We start from the raw sequence: 22076 nt of genomic DNA, 5'->3' as shown, positions 1-22076 counted from the left end.
GTCAGTCGATGTTGAAATGCTGTGTGAAATAGAAGTGGCTACTCTTTGAAACAGAGAAGTTCTGCAGTTGTGAATGTGTCGCTGCTGAGATTTAAAGATAATATGTTGTGCGTGGCAGCGTACATTGCACGATAGCTGAACTCTTGAACTCCTGCTTTGTTTTTGAAGAAATAAGTTAGTTCTAAAGTGTTTCATGCTTGGAACGCAGGCTGCAGATTTCCCACACCTATTCTGTCTACTGCCACCACCAGATTTACAGCCTGTGAGACTGCAAGTCTCTCTTTGGCCCTGATCCAGAAAAATGAGTTTGTAGCTCATTTGTGGCAATGGGAGAACTGCTGTTCCCCATGGGAACCTTCCTGTGAGTCACTGCTGATCGCCTCAGGTGCTGGGACAGCCAATGCCAAATTGTCGCAATTCCAGCTGCGGGTTGGCACCTGCCCATGGTGACCTGAGTGCGATTAGCTCCAAACCCTGTTGCACCCAGGTGGTGGATCACAGGGTACTGGTTCAGGACTCCTGAATGAAGTTGCAGGTCTGCTTTTTCAGCCTCATGGGAGCTCAAAAACCAGACCTGATCTTACAAGGTCAAGTAGTCAGTTTTCTACCTCTGAACTGATACATCTGCAATGACAGCAGATTCCACTGCTGCTTTTGAGGAAATCATTCCATGGCTTAGAATAGTAAGTGTGCTCATAGGACTCTTCTCTCCTTTCCCCGAAAGGGGCTTATGTGCCCCTTCAAACACTTGCTTTGCATCCTTTAGTATGGCATCATCATGCATCACTCTTAACACTGTCTACAACTACCTGAAAGGAGGTTGTAGCATGGAGGGTGTTGGTCTCTTCTCCCAAGTAACAAGTGATAGGATGAGAGGAAATGGCCTCAAGTTGCACCGGGGAGGTTTAGTTTGGATATTAGTTAAAAATTCTTCACAGAAAGGGTTGTGAAGCAGTGGAACAGGCTGCCCAGGGAAGTGGTGGAGTCACCATGCCTGGAGGTGTTTAAGAGGCACATAGACAAGGTTCTTAGGGACATGGTTTAGTGCTAGTTAGGTTTTGGTTGGACTTGATGATCTTGAGGGTCTTTTCCAACCCAAATGATTCTATGATTCTTATCTCTGATTCTTGTCACCTTGGAATGCTGCCTGACTCAGACATCGCAGTGACCGCCCCGTGTTTGGTAAGCCTGGAGAGCGCATACTCTGAGTCACCCTTATCTGTCTTGAACTAAGATGCCACAGTAGCCCTGACAGATCAGTTGGACATCTATTACTAACAATTTGACTAAAGCCTTTTCCATTTCTAATTTGTGATCCATTTCAAAAACAAACCCATCAGAAAGCTGGAGCTCTTGAACCCGTTTAGATCTGTGTAATTAAGAAAAATATTTCTCAGTGTTTGCTGTAAGTGTCCTGGTCCACCTCAGTGTTTTGCAAGCAGAGTTGCACAAAGGGCACATCTCTTCCTTGACACAGATTTAGGCGGAACTTGAGCTCAGCAAGGTTTTAAGATAAAAAAGTTATTCTCCTTAAGAAGTTCCTAGTTCTCTGTGTTAAATAATGATTTTCACATTATTTAAAAGACTCCCCAAATGCTTCAGCTGACAAGACTGAAAAAGTTTTACATGTAGGCTGGGACATACCACTGAATTTAGGACAATGAGGTATCCCTGTTCAGCTGATTCTCAGGTTGAACAGGACACTTACAATTGGTTCTGTGCTTTTTGGTATTAGCTGCAAAAATTTTCACTTCAAAGGCACAGAATCACATGCATAAAGCTCCTAAGCATCCTGCAAACAGATGTAAAGGTTATAAGCTCAAGCTAATCTTGTGAGTCACACTTGGTTGGCAGAGCATGGGCAGGACAAATTTCAGTTCCTTAGATGAACACAAATCCTACAGGTGTGACTTTCCTTAGGTTTACATAGAGGAAGGAACCAGGGTGCCATGCCTGATTTGTGAGGGATCATAGCATATTGTTAAAATAGTCAAGATTTTCCCCCTAAATTAATCCTACCAGAGTTAGAGTCCAGTCTGACATCGACTAAAATCTTTGGGAACTCACACCAGCTTTGGTTTTAAATGTTCAGAATCCAGCTCTTCAACCTTAAACAGTATCTGTCTCAAAGCAGCTGGGAATTACATATACTGATCATTTGTCCCTCAGTTTGGGGAGGGGAAAGAAAAAACCTTAAGTAAAACAAAATCTTGAATGATTGCAGCTAGTTCCTCAGACAGAGTCCTATTGCTAGATTTCTTCCCATTAAGCAATATGAGACATTTCGAGTGAACTCCAAGTATCTCCCAGCAACATATGAAAGAATAACAAGGGAAGAAAGCAAACGGCCGGTTTACTGTTAAGCAGAATTTCACAATAATTTCAATGTTTGGGCAGATGGTAATCTAACATAGTTTCAGGCTTACTTTTCTTTCTGTGGAACCGGGTGACATTTAACCAATTAGAATTTTTGAAGGGGCTACAAAGCCCAGGCTGCATTCTTGCAACCTTATGGAGAAGAACCTAAACACTGTGTTTCAAACAGTACCATTTAATCCAAGAATCTCAGACTCTGTTTCCTCTGGCATTCAAAAGAATTAATTACCATGCTGAGAAGGGTTGATAACTTTAACCTGTAGTTTTGTTTTGTTAGTGATCATTGTTATTACACATGCTGGAAAATGTATGGATTTCCTGAGATGACTGCATATGTAATCTGGCTCAAAATTATTGCCGCCAGTTTGCAAAAACTTGTTTTTCACAAAAAGTTGATGAAGTAGCTAGGTAGGCCTTTTATCCCCACGTGTTGACAGAAATGCTGAGATGTGGAGGCTAATTTATTTGGTCAAAACTCACTAAATGGGCAGTACCAGAACTAAAACCAGAATTCAGGAGTTCCTGTTTTCTAGGTCCATCCTCCAGTGAGTCAGCCTTATTTCTGGATATCTAACCAGCTTTCAGGACCCCATGCAAATGGCTTTTCCAGTTCAGTTTTCAAATTGTTATTCAGCCTTTTAAATATTATAATTTCCTCCATAGTGCAGGAATGAAGATGTCTGGAGGACACAAAAAAGTATATTTGGAGACTTTCCCCTGTATATTAATAAATCTGTATCAAAAGCACCCTTCCTTATATACCAGTCCTGCAGGTTGGACACTTTTGAATATAAAATAAATGCAGCACAAGTGTCCGAATTAAACAAAACACTTTCTAAATACAGTAATAAAATAAACACACTGAGATATTTCACTAGAAAGAACAGGAAGGGCAGTAAGTATAGAACTACTTGTGATCCTGCTGGAAACACTTTAAAAATTAAGGGGTTTGATGTTTTAAAAGGAACCAAGAGGAAAGTGACCTCAAGGCCACCAGCTCAAACGCAACCTGAGCCATGGTATTTTTTCCTTTTTCTTGCTTTGACATCCGTTTTGGAGTCTAAATTAATTCATCTTGAGATTAGTCTTGTCAGAAGACTTAGTGAATATATGGACCATGGAATGAAATCCCTTTTTTTTCCTGGAAGTGCTTACCTGAAGTACCTTTGGTGCTTTGAAGATGCGAGGCACTATCTTTATGGTGTTTTCTAGGTATTGAGCAGAAATGCTGATCCCACCCAACAACATCATTAAGAATGTCTTTTTCTCTGATTCTTAAAAAGACTTCTTGTCACAGTTCAAGCAAGGTTTGCTCCTCACTGACAGAAAAGAAAGAGCTGACTGGCATTAGCTCTTTCTTTTATGGGAGACATTACCGGTTCAGGCTTTTTCCCAGACTCTCAAAGATAGTTTAGTCACCACTAATCTTGCCCTGTTTGACAGTTTTCTGGGCTCAGAAAGTCCCTGTTTGGAAATTACTCCCTGTCTTGCCAGAAAAGTTTTGGAAATTTCTCAACTTCCTTCGATGAGCAGCCAACCTCAAAAAATGTTCACTTGTGAGCAGTGACTGCTGCTCATGCTCCGATTGTGCTGGGTTTCGATCTTTTTTCCTCCATCCTTTTTTCTTTCAAAATGTCAAAAAACCTCAGTAAGAGCTGAGTATGCACATGCTGTGGAGGAGACATCTCTGGGCAGACCTCATGAACTCTGTAAACAGCAACAGCTTGTTTTCTTGGCTGTCAGTCACGGAGCAGAGCAGCCAGATCAGCAGATAGCACGGAACAGAGCAGCTTCTTGTTCAGACTTGTGCAGGTATTTACGTGCCATGGAAGAAAAAAATCTGAATAGTTTTTGAGCATTTGCACTTACAAAGGAGGAACTATCTGGCAGTCAGATGCCCATGAGATTTAGGAAGGAGTGGGTGTTCAAACACTCTTTGTCAGGAGTCATTTGACTTGGCATATGAGGTACTACGGAGAGGTTTTCTATGTGCTTAGCATGGAAGTCATTTCTTGTTAAGTGCTGTTCTATACATCTTCACTCTGCAAAATTTGAGCCTGATTGAGACTTGGGCATCTCTGTCGTAGTCTTGAGTTAGAAGTTGTGGTCCTGTTTTAAAACTACTTAATTGAGTGTCAGGGAACTACCATGACAATAAACGCCTGTAGACGTACCCAAAATGCCTGCTCTGGGATTTATGTTAGTGGTTTACCCTATGGCAATTAACCTGCAAGCTCCAATTAAGATAAACCCACCTGGGTCTCAGGCTGAGCCTGCTGCTGGAGTGTCCGAACAGAGAAATGCTGTGGGAAGATTTTCACAAATGAAGCTCCTGTCTCTATGAGCAACCGTACAGACTGTCCCAGAGACAAGAACAAAACTCAGGGTGACCTGGCACATCCAAGGGCTCCTTGGGCCTTTAGCAAATGTTAAGGTGGCTGTTTCTACAGCTGGGGATGCCAGGTCTACCTGTCTGCCTGGTTAATGGCCCTGCTGCCCTGCAGCAGAAGCCAGTGGGCTCAGAAATCTGAAGCTCTGGAAGGGGTATCTCCCTCCACAGCTGCAGGATAGCCACACTTTTATTAGTAGGATAAAAGGCAAGGTACAAGAAGGCAGAAAAAAACTGCTATTAAGAAGTAAGCCAATATATATTAATTCTTTGGCACTTCTCAGTGTACTGTCTGGCCCTCCTGGCTGTGTATTTCTATGATTTTAGAACTAACAGCAACACTGTCTTCCTTCCCAAGCCTTTGAGGGAGTTGCTTGGTTTTTTTTCGCATGCACACAATTTCTTGTGTTTTTAAAAGTGGGAAGGGAGGTATTTTGGGTTTGTAGGAGAAAATCCCACAGTATCATTCCATCTGTGAGAATTTGTCTCCCGTTTCATGAGCTCTCCCTGCTCTCTGGTGTGCAGCAATGCTGCAGCAGCTGGCCAGCATGGCCACTAAAGGCTGCAGGGAGGAAAATGTGAGCAAAGTGGTTGGGCCTGGTCCCACAGAGGGTTTCGTGTAGCAGGACATTAATTCAAGCTGGAGCCTGATCAGTGAAGATGTGCAAAGGCCAGGTCACTGGGGCAAGAGGCTAAAAGCAACCAGTGATGCTAAGAAAGCAAATCATTACTTTTTGCAGCAGGTTGTAAGGCATTAAATAAAGGTTCTGTATTGCAGCTGAAAGCATCACTTTTATTTCTCTTGTCCTTGTGTTTCTTTCTCTGTATGAACATCTCTGTGGGACCCTGCTCGATGAAATGTGACATGGTGGCTTTTGTGTCCAGTCACCGATAGGAAGTGCTTCAACACAACCATCTGGGAGAGCTTCTCTCCAATTTTCATAATAGAGGGAAAAGTTAACTGGGCTGCCATAAAACAAATAAAGAGAGAAGAAAAAGGAAACCCCAGTGCTTTTTGTTAAGAAGGAACAGATGTAGAACCGTAGCAGCCTGCCAGCTAGGTCAGGTCATATCAAATACTGTGGTTGTTTTCTTGTAGCCTGATCCTCCTTTTGAACTCTCTTTCAGCAATGAAGTTGTAAGGAATGAATTAAAGAAGCTGCCGGCCCTTCCAACACCAGCGCTGAAGGAGCATCCTTCCCTCGCTTACTGGTAACGTATCGTTCTGCTGAGCAGCTTTGCAGTGGGTTATGCAGGACCTGGCTCTGGCAATGAGTGATCTGGGAGTACAACTGGGCTGCAGGGATTCCTGTCTTCTAGCTCTAGGTCTGCCACTGACTCATTGTATGATTCGACACAAGTAGAGCTACCACCCTGGGCCTCAGTTTCCCCATCTGCCAAATGGCTGCAGTAACATCTAGACAGAAAAATCACTAGAAATGTGCAAGTGTCTTGAAATCAAGACACCTAATGTGCCATTGCCTTTGCCAGCATTTTGCATCTGTGCAGAGTTTTCCCAGTTTGAAATGTCAATATTTTGCACTGTCCTGTGTTATTTTTGAGTGATTGAGCTTCATCTTGCAAGTCCTCTCTGTATGTCATAACTGAACTCAAAAGAATGTGTTCCTCCTTTTATACAAACTGCATGATGTTTGGAGATGGAGGCTTGTGAGCTCTGTCTTTATTGCATTGAAAATTAAATCCAGGGTAGGAGCAGGGTCACAATTAACTTTTGTACACCCCACACATAGATTCTTTGTGCCACCCTGCATATCCCTTTTATCTGTGCAAATAGGAAAGAATTTGGGGAAAGACGGTTCATCAACAGGGAGATGCTTTCGCTTGATTTTCAGTTTGTTCCTCTTTCATGTTTGTCTTTAAAGCATTAGGCTATAAGCCTGGGGGTGGGAGTGAACTTCTTTATCTGCTACTCCGCTAATTTTGGCATCCTGATGATCTGAGGATGGCAGGGGGAAACAAATCAGTTTGTAGTTTATGATCTCAGTTCTTCCCTTTGCCAGGAAGACCATCAGCTTTTCCTAGCATGGCTACAATACCAGAATGAGCTGTGCCTAGCATCAAGCTGTAGGCAAGCTAATCTGTGAGGTGTCCTCATCATTTTCTGAGCACATCAGAGGCGACTCAGAGTCTCCAGCAGAAGTTAGGAACACTGACACAAATCTGTGGATCATCCCAGTCTCCTGATGTTTCTGTCTTGGTAACCAACCCAAATTTTGTGAAAAATTGATACATGTAGGCTGGCATTTCACTGGAAGCAACATAGTCTTTGGAGTGTTTATTTCCTTTTTCCACAAACTAATCCGCACATTAAAAAGCAGTGCACTTCCAGCCAGATCAGTGGCGTGGTCTGACTGATAGACTGGTAGCTCAAGCTAAAAACCACCATGCAAGGAGTGGTGGGAACAAGTAGGGAGGGCAAATTGACCTTTCAGCAGCAAGGTGGACTGAGATCTTATTAAGTGCCCACATAGTCCTTGCCCCAGTTGTCTGTGATACTGCCCAGGGAAGTGGCTGAGTCACCATTCCTGGAGGTGTTTAAAAGATACATAGATGAGGTTCTTAGGTGGTGTAGAAGTGGATGACAGTGTTAGTTTAACAGTTGGACTTGATGATCCTAAAGGTCTCTTCCAACCAAAATGATTCTGTGATTCTATGATTCTGTGCTATCTGTATGCAGAAAAACAGCAACAACCCAGGCTGCCTATCAGGATCTGTTTGCTCCCACTGCAGGCAAGTGTTAGCCAACATGCATTCAAGGGTGGTAAAACACTGGCCCAGGTTGGCCAGAGAGCTGGTAGATGCCCCATTCCAGGAGACATCCCAGGCCAGGCTGGACGGGGCTCTGAGCAACCTGATCTGGGTGAAGATGTCCCTGATCATGACAGGGGTGGCACTGAATGAGCTTTGAAGGTCCTTTCCAACCCAAACTATTCTATGATTCTATGATTGCATACCTGTGCTAAGGACTTCTGCTAGGAAGTCTCAGTGACGTCTGGGACTGCCCCTGTCCATAAGACAGGGGGTTTGGGATCTGTTCAGTCACCTGAAGGAAGAAGAGCCGTGAAAAAACCTCATGCACAGAATGCGAGTATTTACAGTTGTACACAAGGTACAGCACTTCTTGTAGCTGTACTTAATTTTGTGGGAGTTCTCATGTGACTGAGAACAGGTCGCAGGTTGGGAAGCTGGTTGTTTCCAGTGGGGTAATAAAACCAGTGGCTGCAGTCCTGTGACTCCCTTGTGATTCCACTTCAGTAACCAGGTCTCAGAGACCACTAATACATCAGTAACTCATTAGTTTTTAATGGTGGCTTTATCATAAACACCCTCTGAAACACTGAATGCTCTAAAGAAGAGGCTGCCGGTGAATCAGATGAAAAACTCCTGAAGTACAGATCAAACTTCAGTGGCCTAAGATGTCAGATTTTTAAAAACTGTGTCTTCTGACACTTCTGCGTCTCATGCAGATTACACACTGGATACAAATTCCACCCTGTTCTTTTCTGAGTGCAGTCAGTTTAAGCTGCCGTTGTTCAGCATTAGCACAAAGCAGTAACAAGTGAATTTCCAACTCTGGAAAGAAATATTTAAAACATTAAGGGTGGGATGGGTAATTGCTCCAGCTAGTGTAAAACAAACAAACAACAGAATCTGGTGCTTTATTTGTGTCAGCTGAGATGGACTAAGTGGTGATTAAACAGTTAGCACAGCTGGTTTTATAAAGGGGCTTTACTAACAGGTTCTTTAAAGTGAGCCTTCATGTCATTTATTCAGCCGTCTTCTCTGTTTAGCTTGAAAAATCTTTGGGGAAGACTCTCTCTGACTGTGCATTTGTACAGTGCCTGGCGCAATGGGCCTTGGTTGCAAATGACAGCTAATGTCAGACAAATCACGGCCTCAAGTTACGCCAGGGGAGGTTCAGATTGGATATTGGGAAAAATTTCTTCAGAGAAAAGGTTGTCAGGCATTGGAACGGGCTGCTCAGGGAATTGGTGGAGTCACCGTCCTTGGAGGGGTTTAAAAGATATGTAGGGGTTCAAAAGACACAGATATGAGGTGCTCGGGGACATGGTTCAGTGGGGGACTCGGCGGTATTGGGTTAACGGTTGGACTCAATGATCTTAAAGATCTTTCCAACATAAATGATTCTGCAGTTCTGTGAATCCTGGATTTTGGGCTGCAGCAAGGGCTGAATCAGCACAGTTTGGTGACTCAGGCTCCACCTTCATGGAGTCTCCCGATTGCACACCCTTGCTGCAGGCCTTTCCTTTCACTGTAACTTCTTGGAGGATTGTAAACTTCACAACAAAGTTGAAGTAATTTTTATATCACCAAGTTGCTGTTCCCAGCTCTCTACAGATTCAGAAGAATCAGTTGCACATCTTGTTCTCAAGCATCTCTTAGCATCGCTGATTACTGGTGAAGCAAGAAGGGGATTTTTGGTGGTTTGTTTCGTGGGGTTTCTTCTCTCTTAAATAAAAGCTAAGCTGATCTTCCCACACAGTCCAGGAGCTGGGGCCCTGAGTTTTAATATTCTTGCCCATGCATGGAAACAACCTACAGAATTTATTATTTTAGACATAAAACTAATCACAGAGGCTGGAGAGAAGTTTTAGAAAATGTGTTAATTCACAGTGCTCCTTTCTAGCCACTGTCTTTGCATTTTATCTCAATTCAGATCCTCCCTAACAAGCCAGCCCAGTACTAGGTTGTCAGTAAGAAGGCAAGGAAGAGATGCAACAGCACAAATGTGGGTGCTAGAGTGGGTTTTTCAACAGACCGGGGGGAGATAGACTTCTCCAAGGCTCCAACAGACTTTGAATGCAGGCTTGTTTTTAGCAATCTAAAGCATCAGCGTTGCCAGAAAATTCACCTCTTGAAAATATAAACTGAAAATCACTATTTAATTTCTGTAATACAACACAGACCTGAGGCTCTAATCCTGCTCTTGGTCCCTTTGACCCAAGAGATACTCTGCTGGCTTCAGTGGGACAGTATATGACTGCAAATAAAGACAGTAGTTCTAACATATAATCAAAATGGACAAATCAGGTTAGAAACAGAACAGTAAGGAACAGCAATGAGTGGACAGCTATTTAAAACAGCTCAGTGCGATAGGAAGAGAGGGGGAAACAATTACCTTTGAAAATCTGGATCTGATGATGAAAAACTCTGGCCCTGCATTTGCTTACAAGTTGTCTGCCATCCAGTTCTATAAGCTGCTGGGACAGGAGGGATTTCTTGGTAGTTCTAAAGATCTTTATCAGAGTTATCTGCTGCAGGATATCACCCACGTATTAATTTTTGCAGCTTTGGGGGGAATGTTTTATGAGCTGGCAAACAGACAGTAGCACTTCAGCAGCCTCCGTGTCTCCACAGTCGTTAAGCATCCTCTGTCAGGGCTGTGTTATGAATGAGTTTCTGTGTCACTGACAGAGCAATGAGCCAGGGCAGGGGGAGAGGAGGCATCAGCTGGCGGCCCAAGCCGTGTCACAGCTTCTCCCAGCTGTCAATAGCAACACAGCAGCCACTCAGAGGTGAACAGCTGAAATTATAGGGGGGAATGGTTTTAAGCTCTGCTAATGCTCCTTCTGACCCACAAATTATTTTCTTGTTTTCCCTGGCACATGCTGGGCTTATTTCTCAGTCCCAGAGCTGGTGGCAACAAGTGACCTCTGTGCTGGATGATCCTTCTGGCGCAGGGAAAGAAAAGGAAGTTCAAAGAACTGTTAGAAGATGACTGTCACACAGCTGGGGTGGGATTCATCAGACCACAAACATTTCTTCTGTGTAGACCTCTCCATCTGAGCTAGGTGCCCTCACCTCCTTTTGCTGTCAGGATGAATTGTGCACTGGACTGTTTCTTTCCCCAAAGTGTGAGTTGCTCAGTGTTGTAGAGAGGTGAAAAGCAGCAAATCCCACTCTTAAATATTCATGGCTCAATTGATAGTTCAGGCTTGCTTTTTATTGCCCAAAATTAGAAATAAGAATGATTCTTATCTGCCCTTTACATTTTCAGACTTCAAAATATTATACAGTAGAAAGGAAGATCATCAGTATCCTAATGAGGCAATTGAGGTACAGAGAGTGTTGCCTGCATTTGTTCAGAGAACTGGGTAGAGCCTGGACTACCCCACATCTTTTAATATGGGTTGAGAACATAACTTTATTCATCCCACTGCTCAGGAAGACTGCCTGACATCTAGTCTGTCTTTTTGAAGGAAATGGGCCATCGATTGGCTTCCCGACCAAAGGGGTATGATCTGGAAACATATCCATTATTTTGTAATAATCATTCGTAAGAAATCAGAGCGCATCTGGAATCATCCTGTAGGTACATCTATCCTTCCCTTGAATGGCATCAACATGAGAGCTTGATCTGTACAATAAACTGCACAGGGTGGAAACTAAAGCTAAGAGCGTTTTCTATTGGAATAACTCCATTGTTTCCTGAGAAGTCACTCCTGGTTTGTTCCTGTCTGAGACAGAGAGGAATTGCATCCACATGTAATCGTGGGTTTAAGAGGCAATTTCAAAGGGCTGCAAACCCTCTCTGTCTATCTTTTTTATTAAGAATGATGGGGTTTGGAGATCTTCCAGTACTGAACACTCATGTAATTCAGTTATTGCTCCAAAACTAATCCTGTTTATGAGAATCATGGCAGGAGACCCAGGCTCTGCCTTCATGTGCACGCCCATAACATCTGTGGTACTTGCTTGGATCAGTGGGCTGAGTATGGTTTCATAGCTGTTGAATTTATAGCTTACAGATCATTTCCCAAGCATTAAAATTATTCTGAGGGATTTGATGGGAGAGCTGGACCATTCCTTTACCCATGTAATTTGTCACTGACTCAATCAGCACCTTGTGCCAACTGTGGCATGCTGGTGGGACATCACCTTGCCCCATAAAGATCCCTTTTTATGTTTGCAAGTGACTTTTGAGCGAAATCACTTAGTGAACAAGTCAGGAAAGCAGTTGCTCTCAGACAAATGACAGGCCTGTGGGGGAACAGCTGGCCCTGCTGCCAGTCTGTCCACACTGGTGGTTCTGGTTCTCTCCTTTCCTCCCTGTGTTACCAGGGATGGATGCAGAGCCCTCAGCTCCCCTGTGCCAACCCTCACAGCCCATCCACGCACAGCACGGCTTGTTTGTTATGTCACAGTGCAGTTTGTCCTCCTTGTGATGTCACAGAACAGAACGTCTGTGCGATGTCACAGCAGGCTCTATGTGGCCTCTACCTGTGACATCACTGAGGGCATTATGAAGGCTGTACCCAGCAGAGGAACTTTTTTCTAAAAGAGATTCTGGCTCCATGCAGATCTCTCTGGCACAAGGGTGTGTATGGTGAAGGCAGAAATGAGAAGATGTGGTTGTGTTGGCAGGGCTAATGAAACCCTTTGCAGTTTTCCACAGAAGTCCCCATGGGCATCTCTGAACAGTTGTGGTGAGGTCATCTATCAGACCATCCCACGCTCCTGTGCTCCTTCACACTGTCTAGCAATAAAAATAGCTTCATTTCTGCCTGGGGAAGGATTACCACATGGTGGACAACCATGTGGCTGCCTTAAAGGCCCTGTTAGGGGCTCAAGCTGGGCCTAGGAACTGCAGGGAGGAAGGAATGACAGTCCATATTGGCCTAAGCCATATGCAGCATGATGGCATTAGATGGACACTTGGTGCTACTGGAAGCTTATCCAGTGCCAGGTGGGGACAGCACAAAGGTGGCATAAAGATAGTTTAAGTTTCCTTCTTCTTGGACTGGCCAGGCTTGGATACTGTGATGACTTGTGTGGCTGTAGATTGACAAGAATGCTGTTGAAATCAAAGGAGAATGCTGTGGACCTTTGAAAGGAGATGATTTGCTTATACTTTGCTATGGTGCAACCTTGCTAGCACAGCTGACTGTGTGCATCAAATAGGTCTGGTTCTGTGTGCCCCTGCTACCCTATTCACTGTAGAAGAAGGAATAACATTCTTTAAAAGTGAACTTACAGATGTCTCTCAGTCTGTCCTTTGGGTCAAGGTGATCTGCTCTTGGATGCTACCTCTCTACTGTGTATAGGTGAATATCTCAACATGCATTTATCAAAAACGCTCAAAAGTGTTCTCTGATGCAGAGGCCCATTGGTGTGGAACAGCATCCATCTATACCACAAAAATGTCTCCAAAGCAGCGTTGGGAATGGGGCCTGGCCCACGCCAACTCCCAGCACATAGCCTGGGGGAACACAAGTCAGTATAACCCAAATGTATGCAAAGGCACACCAGTACTTTAACAGCAAAATCCGAGTGACTTAGAAACATTCCCTGCCACTGTTTAACCTGCTGTTACAGACCTTGCCTCTGTGTACACTAGGAATTTAACTCCTTGCTGACAGCAGTTTCTCTAGAGCACTTCCACTAGTGCTCCTGTACATGGTTTTGTGCAGCTGCATTGAGGAGCAATCCATGAGGCCTAGGGCTGTTACTGGCCACCAATTTCTGAAAGCTTTGCTAGTTTTCAGATAACTTGATGGGCTTGGAGAGAAGTTGCACCAGCAAGGGCAAAGCAGAGCTTGAACAGCTGCAGCACACATCTGTTTGCCACACAGTGTAATGTCATGGGCACCATTTACACGTAGGAAAGTAATGCAGAAAGGGAAAAGTCTGTACATGTAGATACCATGTCTGTGAGTAAAAAAGGTTCTTCCAGAAAACCAGCTCCTGGAAAACCATTTTTATTTTCAGTCTTTGAGTCCCCCTTGTTCACCCTGGGCTGCATCAAATCCCCTCATCTAACACTTTGCTTGGCGTATTTTGATTCGCTCTGTCGGTAGCCGTGTTAACAGAAGTATCTCTTCGCCTTTCAGCAAGATTATTAGTCATGATACTGTCATTATATAAAACATATCATTTCTTCTTTTCCAGTGAGGATCGAGTCATTGAACATTACAAGAAACTAAATGGTCAGACAAGAGGTCAAGCAATTGTGAAGTAAGTGATTTCTGGTGACCTTTGTTTTATCAGGAAATATTTATGCTGGACTGTAAATACAATATGTAACTATGTCTCCCATCTCATCTAATGCTTTATTTTTAAGTATTTCTGTACTTAACTAGTTATTTATTTAAGCATTTTTTCCCAGATCATCCTCTCACCTTCTCACACATGTTATTCTCTTATGTGTTGTTTTGCAGTTACATGAGTATTGTAGAATCCCTCCCAACATATGGAGTGCATTATTACGCAGTAAAGGTACGTGCTACAAAAAGGGTCATCTATTGAATGAAACTGTTGTTGGAGAAGGAGAGAGAGAGTGGTACAAATAATCATCTTGCTTTCACAACACAATACGCTATACACAATGCACTACTACTAAAATCTCATTTCACTTCCTGTAGGAGAATAAACTTATTTCAACTGTGTAGTGAATGTTTGGTAAATACAGGTCCAAAGAGGAAAATCCTGTTCTTGGAGATAAAACTCTTGGAGTCCTATTGTGCCGGAGAGGTTCATCCCACGAGCAGCAGCAAGCTCTGATGATGCCGGTGAACCAGCACCAAAGGGACAAGCCAGACACATCGCTGGCAGACTAAATGCTTCACTCCTTTTTGTAGTTCTAGGAGGTCAGATTTTTCCCAGACAGCAAATCCATGAGCAACTGACTCGGGCCAGCCATGACCTGCAGACTGCAGCTCCCTTCGCTTGAGATGCAGGATACAGTACAATTTTTTAATGCCAAAAATCATTGTCCCATACTCTAGAGATAACATATCCCCCTCTCCAAACAACTCTCTGCTTCTACCTATGTGGATTTCATTCAGGTATTCATGAAATCCCTTATTTCTTTTGTCTAATGATTTATCACCAAATCTTCCAGTCTCATATTATTATTATTATTATATTATTACTTCCCTTTCTGACCAGCTGTATAGGGTTGTTATTTTTTTTTAAGTAGAGAAATCAATAAACATATGAAGAAAACTAGATCCACACTCCCCAGAGCATATTCCCTCGTTTATCACCCCTGAAGTTTTGATGTGTTACATCATTACCTCTCTGCACAGATCATATGGTTTTCCGTACATCCGTAATGTCTTGCACACAAGGGGTACCATAAAAACACAAATATCTGGCAGCACGTGTCTCAGGGAGATGCAGTTTTAGTCTATTCCTGCTAATGTGCATGGCATTTTGCAAAAGGCATTAGCTTAATCTTTTGCCAGAGGACAGGACCCCTCCAGCACCCTTGGATACCAGATCTCTTGGACTACTCTCAACCAAAAAGATCTGGTGGATTGGGATGGATGTTCAAGCCTGTAAACACTTGAGAGCTATTCCAGTGAACTCCCCATGATCAATAAGTGAGCAGCTATGAGGCAGCAAACACTGCAGATAATAGGTTTGGCTTCTGCCTGAGGTGGGGGTTTTGGCTTTGCTGTGTTTTACTCTGCCATTCTCTCTCACATTAATGGAACAGATGTAATTTCATTGAGGACTCCAGTTCAGTAAATTGCAAAGAGGCTGGTATCAGATATCAGCCATTACTCCATAAGGCCATTTTATTGCACACTCAGACACAAAGCAGTTGGGTCTGAGCCTGTCAGACCTTATCACTGGGTAGTTCTCAGATCCCATTACTGCTGCATTTTCAAGATTAATGCTAAAATCCCTCCACATAATTCAAGTCAGCTGGGTGATTCACTTTCCTTCCTCTCCAGTCTCTGAGTCTTCAGGCTGAATGTTTTGCAGGGAAGAGAAAGAGGATGCACCCCTGCACAATGGACCCATGTCAAACCTCCCCACCTCCCCTGGCTGCCTTTTGAGTAACTTGATCACAGGTGATGCATTTTAAATGCTTTTATATATCATAGCTAAAAGTGAAACAGACCTCTCCTAAACACAATGTGGCTTTGTGATTCGAGGACATCCAGCAGGGGTAAATTTAACAGCACCCTTGACATTCAAAGATATTGCTTAGAAACAAATCTTTACCTTAAACAGCAACCTAGGGAATCTCCAGCATTTCCCCATCCCATTCAACGTAACTCCTTCTCTTTTTTCTTCCAGGATAAGCAGGGAATTCCTTGGTGGTTAGGACTTAGCTACAAGGGGATTTTTCAATATGACTACCACGACAAAGTGAAACCAAGAAAGGTAAGTGTTTACTTTTCTATCAAGGTCTGGGCTTGCCACACATGTTACAACTTGATTTGGGGGTGTGACGGATGCCAAATGCTGGCATTGATCCACGCGATTTTGAAGGATGTTGTTTCTCCTAAACTTGTCTGAATGTCTGCAAAGAAGTAATGGAAAAAATAGCTCTTAACTTACTAAATGTTGTGGTACAGGGGGAAAACGTCACTTAATGTTGCAAACTTACGCTTCGTTTTTTGCATCGTTCTTAAGATATAAATGAGAACTGAAGGACTGATTATCTCAGGTGCTGGAGACCTTACATCCCCACTGGCTGTGGCGGGATTGAGGGTGCTCAGCCAACACTTGTTAGTGTATTGTCAAGCCATAAATGATCCGAGAGGGCAGAAGGGAAAGGAAAGCTTCTTCCATTTGCTACAAAGAGAAAAACTTCCCAGGTGCAGCATTATATTTGATAAGCAACAATTTTACTAACTGAAGAGTTAATGTCAAGCTAACAAGAAGACTTTCATCACATGCCTGAAGAAAAGGCATATAAAAAGCTTGTGTCCATTATCTGGTTTGCTTAGGAACTTTACTTTGAAAAAGTTTACAAATCAGGGCATGGCCTGCATAGATCTGATCACAAAACTAGAGCGTGGACAGTGATTAGCCTTTCTAGTCTCATTATTACTATTTTTAGTGAGGCTTTCAGTGCATCTGGACATCGGGATTTGTTTCAGTCTTTCCAAAGTGCCTTTGAGAAATCCAGCTAAGGAATATCCTGTTCATTTGGGAGGAGGAATGTTCTGATCCCCTGAGCTCATCCTACTAGGTGGACCCATGTGTTCTGATTTTCCTACCTAAGATGCCATCTAATACCAGAAAAAGCTCCTCTCTGAGCACATGCCCTGCAGGTGGGCATGCACAGTCTGTTAGCAACATTATTTGTTGTACTCCAGACCTGTGGAGACATCAGGAGGTGACGTTTCAGGCTGGCTTGCAGACTGCAGAACTGGATGATTTGGAGCAACTAGGCATCTCTTCTATGGATACAAATGCTTCCATGCTGAGTTAACGTACTGCAGTTCTCTTTGCATTTTCTCTTTCTTAATACGTTTCTGTGCCAAGATCCCCCTTTCCTTTCTTTCACCTCCTCTGATCACATTCAAGTTGGATACTGCCTGGTGCTCACAGACAACATCTTCTATTAAAATAAACTAGAATCAAGGTTTTGGTAGAAAACAGAACTGCTAAGGAGGCAGTAGGAGGTAATAGGTGCATTGATTAGGCTTTTTTATTCACTGAAGGCTATTAATGTGGCTTTTTATTCATTGAAGAAAAGGATGAAGGGAGTATGGGGGCTCTTTACAGAGCATTTATGCTTTAAAAGACATATCTATTTGTGATCAATCATTACCTGCAGGGCAAGCCATACTCATGATGGTTTAAAACATGCCTAGGCTAGAGGTTTGCACCCACATACCTCCATTAGTGCCAACCCCCCAGGGAAAACGTGTCCTTAAAACATGCCTCCAGAAGTCAGTCTTAGCGATAGAAACATTTCTGTGGAGGAAAAGAGTGTCCTGGTGTGACAAGTACTCAGCTGTTCACAGGTTGTAGCAACTTTTATCAACCGTGATGGGATGAGAGTGTTGGTGGGCAGCATCAAAAGAAAAAAAGAGGTCAGGTGCTCTGCATGAATGGAGACAGATGTTTCCCCTAGAAGAGTCAAGCCTCCTTTCTGAGCTTCTCTAATTTCTCTTCTCCTTAGCCACTCAGGGTGATCCAATCTGTAGCATTCATTTTAGAGCTTGATAACATCTTGGCCAGCCTCTGTGTCCCTATTAACATACCTCTAGCTCTCACATTGCTGCTAGAATCAGAGACTGTAGGCATATCCTACCCTTTTTCTGAAAGTGTAACCCTAAAAAATATGGTGGCAGTTTTCTCTTTATAGAGAATTCTTTTTTTTTTTCTCTCTCAGGAAATTGTGTAGAAAATCCAAGAGACCCAAAACAATGATGCTGCCTTATGTATAAACCACCGAGGACTTCTGTGGCTTAGCAGAAGTGGTCATAAATCTGGGAGGGAAGGTTGGGTGGGAAGGGAGAGCAGGAATTTCCGGGCTAGAATTTGTCCAGTGCCATAATCCAGAGACCACAGCAGTGAAAAGACAGCCTAGATGAGCATTTCTCTGTTACATGATGCTTGCAAACCCCATCTGTTGGCAGGACTATTCCAAAATGCACAACCTAAATCAGGGACAGGACTTGGATAGATTGGCTGAGGTTTCAGTATTTCACCATCATGTGCTTTTTACCCTCTGTAGAGCAAGTAAAAAGACTTCTTACCCTACACAGGTGGTAAAACCCCTCTGGCGAGAGCAGCCCAGCTCAGCAAGGAGCAATGTTTAATCCCCTGCTAATTAGATTATAAAATTGCACTTTATAACCCTGGTATCAGGGAGCTTACCATAGTCTGATTCATTTCACTATACCAGCATGGGCTGGTCCAAGTCTGCTGTACAAAAGGGAGGAGTGAACCTTACTGAACTTTCTGCAAGGTAAATTTAGGGAGGGAGGGGGAAAAAGATTATGTCTTTTCTGATCTTTACGATTTTGTTCCTGCACATTGCCAATGCCAGAAACAAATTGAAAAATTACAATGGAAAATAAACTCCCTGGAAGAAACACAAGCAGAAAATTGTAGCAAGAAACCAGCTCAAACCAAGACATTTATATTAAATGAATACAAAAACCTTGCTTGTCTTATAAGGGGGATTATAATGTTTTGCTATTGTGTCATACTAGATAGATTTCCACGCTTATTGTGTTTGCAAGTAAAACTGTAACCCACACTAAGCAGCTGAGCCTATCTCAGCCGATCCCATTAGCCGTCGGTCAGACCACATTTTTATTAAATTGCTGGAGTAAATCAGCCATGTGTCTAGAAAACTAACTGGGTTTGTCAGCAAGTTGGATGAGTCCAGAGAGGAGAATTGAGGCTGACGCAAGGCCAGAACCTGATCTTGCTTGTGCTATTCTCTCTCAAGCATAAGTCCTGCAGGATTAATGGGGATGCAGCTGAGATGGATGTCTGGCACCTAGTCCAAGGTGGTTCAGGTAGGAATGTGGGGCTATTAAACTGGAATGCAGCTTGCACTGAGCTGCAGAGCCCTAATGTGACTCTGTGCTTCTATTTTTATGTTCCCTCCTGCCTGTGCTTGAATTCTGTGGAAGCCCTGAAGCTACCCAAAGTCATCACTTTGAGGCTTATCATTCTCCCTTCTGGTTTTCTCCTGTATTTTCACAGGCTAGCTCACAGATTCAGCAAACCCTGCCAAAGGATTCTTCTTGAATGTTGCCTATTTGAACCCAGATTTGGTCCAGATCAGTTATGATCTGACAGGTGTTCATTCTTAGGTATTAAATAAATGCAAAAGTTTTGGTATTCTTCACAAAATCCATCTCTGCAGCTGAACATAAGAAGGGAGTATCAAGTGTGAGTGTTGTTCCATAACCATATGCTGAGGCATTCTGGAAGTTCAGTAGTGGCTTGCAGAACCAGTGTAATTTTTTGTAGCAGCAGCTCACAGCATCCAGGATGGGCAGAATTCATCTCCCTCTATGTTAATTAAGACTTAGCTTCAACAAACTCTTCCCTGTCAAGAGAAAAGGCACTTCAAGGCTCAGTGTGCCTTGAAAAAACACATCAAATAGGAGTCGCTGTCCTGATGGGCTCTACCCACCTTGGGTCAGCACCATCCAATACTCACAATAAATCAAAGCAAATTCTTTGGAGTCAGGTCTGCAGATGGGATGGGCCAGCACCAGTCTCCCACAAACCTCTGAGCCTGTAGTGACCAAAACCATGGTTTTCAGAGAAGGGTTATTAAGGTTTTCTTTTCATTTGCATACTGCAGAGCAATTAAAAAGAAAGAGCAAGGCACTGCAGCCCCACTGTGTGACTCTATCGTCTGTGAGTGATCTTGTTTTGGTGAGATATTCCCATTGATTTAAGAGCCCAAAGGCATCTTTCAGTGCACACAGCTTAACAGTTAGTAAACAATTAATGCCAAGCTGAAGAGTGAATGATTAACAAAGTCAATCAAAGCACTTCCATATGGCAAATAAACAGAGAATTTGTTTAACTTATCACCAAAAGTAAAATGACATTAGAGGAGTCTGGTAGTGTTTGGTTCCTTTGCAAGAAATATCACTATGTGGTGTTATCCCCTTTTCTTCCACAGAAGGTTAGTAGCAATGAAACTTAAGGTAAGCCTTTTTTCTCAGACTCATAAACATTATTAGTGTTTGCATTCTCTGGCTGACTGAAGAGAACCCAAGGGGAATAAAGACATTTGGAAATAAGATAAAATGTAAGGCAGCCCAAAATTCAGCTGTGAATGTAACTTGACAAAGATTTTCCCTGTGACAGCCAAACATCAGTTTCTGCCATTTCTTCCCAGCATTATCCTTTCTCTGAGACAAAATGAAGCATGATAGGAAAATACTCCATTCCTTGCCATAAGGTCTCCACAACACTCTATGGATTCTCATTACAGAAGAATTTAATTTGTGGTATTGTTGTGAATCCAAAGCGACCATAACAGATTGACTTCCCATTTAAACATTAAAAAAAAAAGAGAGCTGAGTTGGACCCATCCTATCAAGCAATACAAAGCGCAAGTAAAATCAGTAGTTTTAGGCATCTGATCAGAGAGAAAACCCCTGCTTGTCAAAAGCACAAGCAAAGTAATCAGCACATTAATTGTGTCCAGAAAGTGAAAGGTTGCTGTGAGATGTCACTTGGCCTTTTCCAAACAGCAAGAGATAGAGTGAACTTTCCCAATTCCAGAGGCAAAATTAGGTATTTACACAGGAGGAGCAATAACCTAATTAAAAGCTGCTTTACTGCAGAACAAATAGAGATCCTCTCTGCTTTAGGGCATAATGAAGCTTTGTCAAGTCAGTAACTGCATTGATGGAGTGGTTAAACTTGTGATTCCTGCGGTGAAGGAATGACAGATCAGTCACTTAAAAAACATAAAGTAGGGACTGATGTGAAATATATAGAAACTCATGAACAATGGGGAGGAGGAAGCTGACAAATTGGTCTCTATCCTGACAGATCACAGGACATCAGGACAGTCAAAAAGGCAAAAGAAACATGAAATTCAGCTCAGTTACAGCAAGTCAATCCACTTGCACAACTCCTCGCTGCACGAGATCAAGAGTTTAGAAGGGTTTAAGATGGGACTAAAAGTGTGTATGGGTGACCCCTCCACCCAGAGTTATAACATTGAATTGGTTGTTTCCAAACAGGACTTTGGGAGGGGTTATAAACCCTCATGTTCAAGGAGGGTGTTTGATTTGGCAGCAGGTTGTTTTCTGTTGTCAGAGGCATGGAACATGGGTAACGCTTCTCTCACTGGCCACTGAGCCACAGGGCATGTTCAGAAAGAGCTGGACTTTGTCTAGAGCATCCAGAATCAAGTGGGGTCAGAGACAATGTATTGGACTTGTGACTAATTGGGCTTTTCTTGGAACAGCATCATTTCCTAAGACCTTTGCAAACATCTTTGCATTGCAGACAGGGATAAAAGATTTCAAATTTACAAATGATACAAGAGGAGCAGAAAACATTTCCAGGAAATACTGGTTTAAAAGCTCGTGGAGTCTCAGTGGTATTGCTGTAATAAATTATTCACTGTGATTAGCAAACTGTTAAGGACTACCTGCTGACTCCTTCTGCTCAGCGCTTTTATTTCTCTTCCCGTTGCTGATCCTTCATGCTTTTTGGATTATGGACTTGGCTGTAAACTGAACCAGTCTTCAGGTCACGGCGGGTTCAACTCATTTTATAGTGCAGTAATTCAGTCTTGGTTTAGTGTTTGGAAATATGGAACACTGGAAGAGGGAGACATATATAAAGCGAGGTTCCTTATTATGCTGTTTCTTCTCATGGAGAGAGGTTGCTCACTGCATTTCCTTCCATATCAAAATGTAAGACCCAGACCTGTGACTGCTGAAGAGCAGCCAGAGTTTAAGACCTTCCTCTGATGAAATGTCTTGTTCCATCCCTGTTACACAGAAGACACTAGTCTCACCGGCACCTTTTTTGCTGCTTCTTGCCCTCGATTTGGGTTGTCTGCCATCCAGCACCAGGC

General features: G+C 43.0%; 1 protein-coding gene across 3 annotated transcripts in view; it reads left to right on the top strand.

Annotated features, from left to right (window-relative positions):
• The window catches only part of FRMD4A (FERM domain containing 4A), a gene marked incomplete at both ends in the record, with an annotated part of 384638 nt that overhangs the window by 316810 nt on the left and 45752 nt on the right, over positions 1 to 22076 (top strand). For all 3 annotated transcript variants that reach the window (XM_080354261.1, XM_080354260.1, XM_080354259.1), the window contains 4 exons: positions 5894 to 5977; positions 13697 to 13762; positions 13966 to 14023; positions 15839 to 15925. In XM_080354261.1, the coding sequence (XP_080210387.1) occupies positions 5894 to 5977; positions 13697 to 13762; positions 13966 to 14023; positions 15839 to 15925 (295 nt within the window). The remainder of the gene's footprint in view (positions 1 to 5893; positions 5978 to 13696; positions 13763 to 13965; positions 14024 to 15838; positions 15926 to 22076) is intronic.

Source organism: Nesoenas mayeri (assembly GCF_963082525.1).
Source record: "Nesoenas mayeri genome assembly, chromosome: 1".
Taxonomy (NCBI): domain Eukaryota; kingdom Metazoa; phylum Chordata; class Aves; order Columbiformes; family Columbidae; genus Nesoenas; species Nesoenas mayeri.
This window is presented reverse-complemented; position numbering and strand designations above follow the sequence as displayed.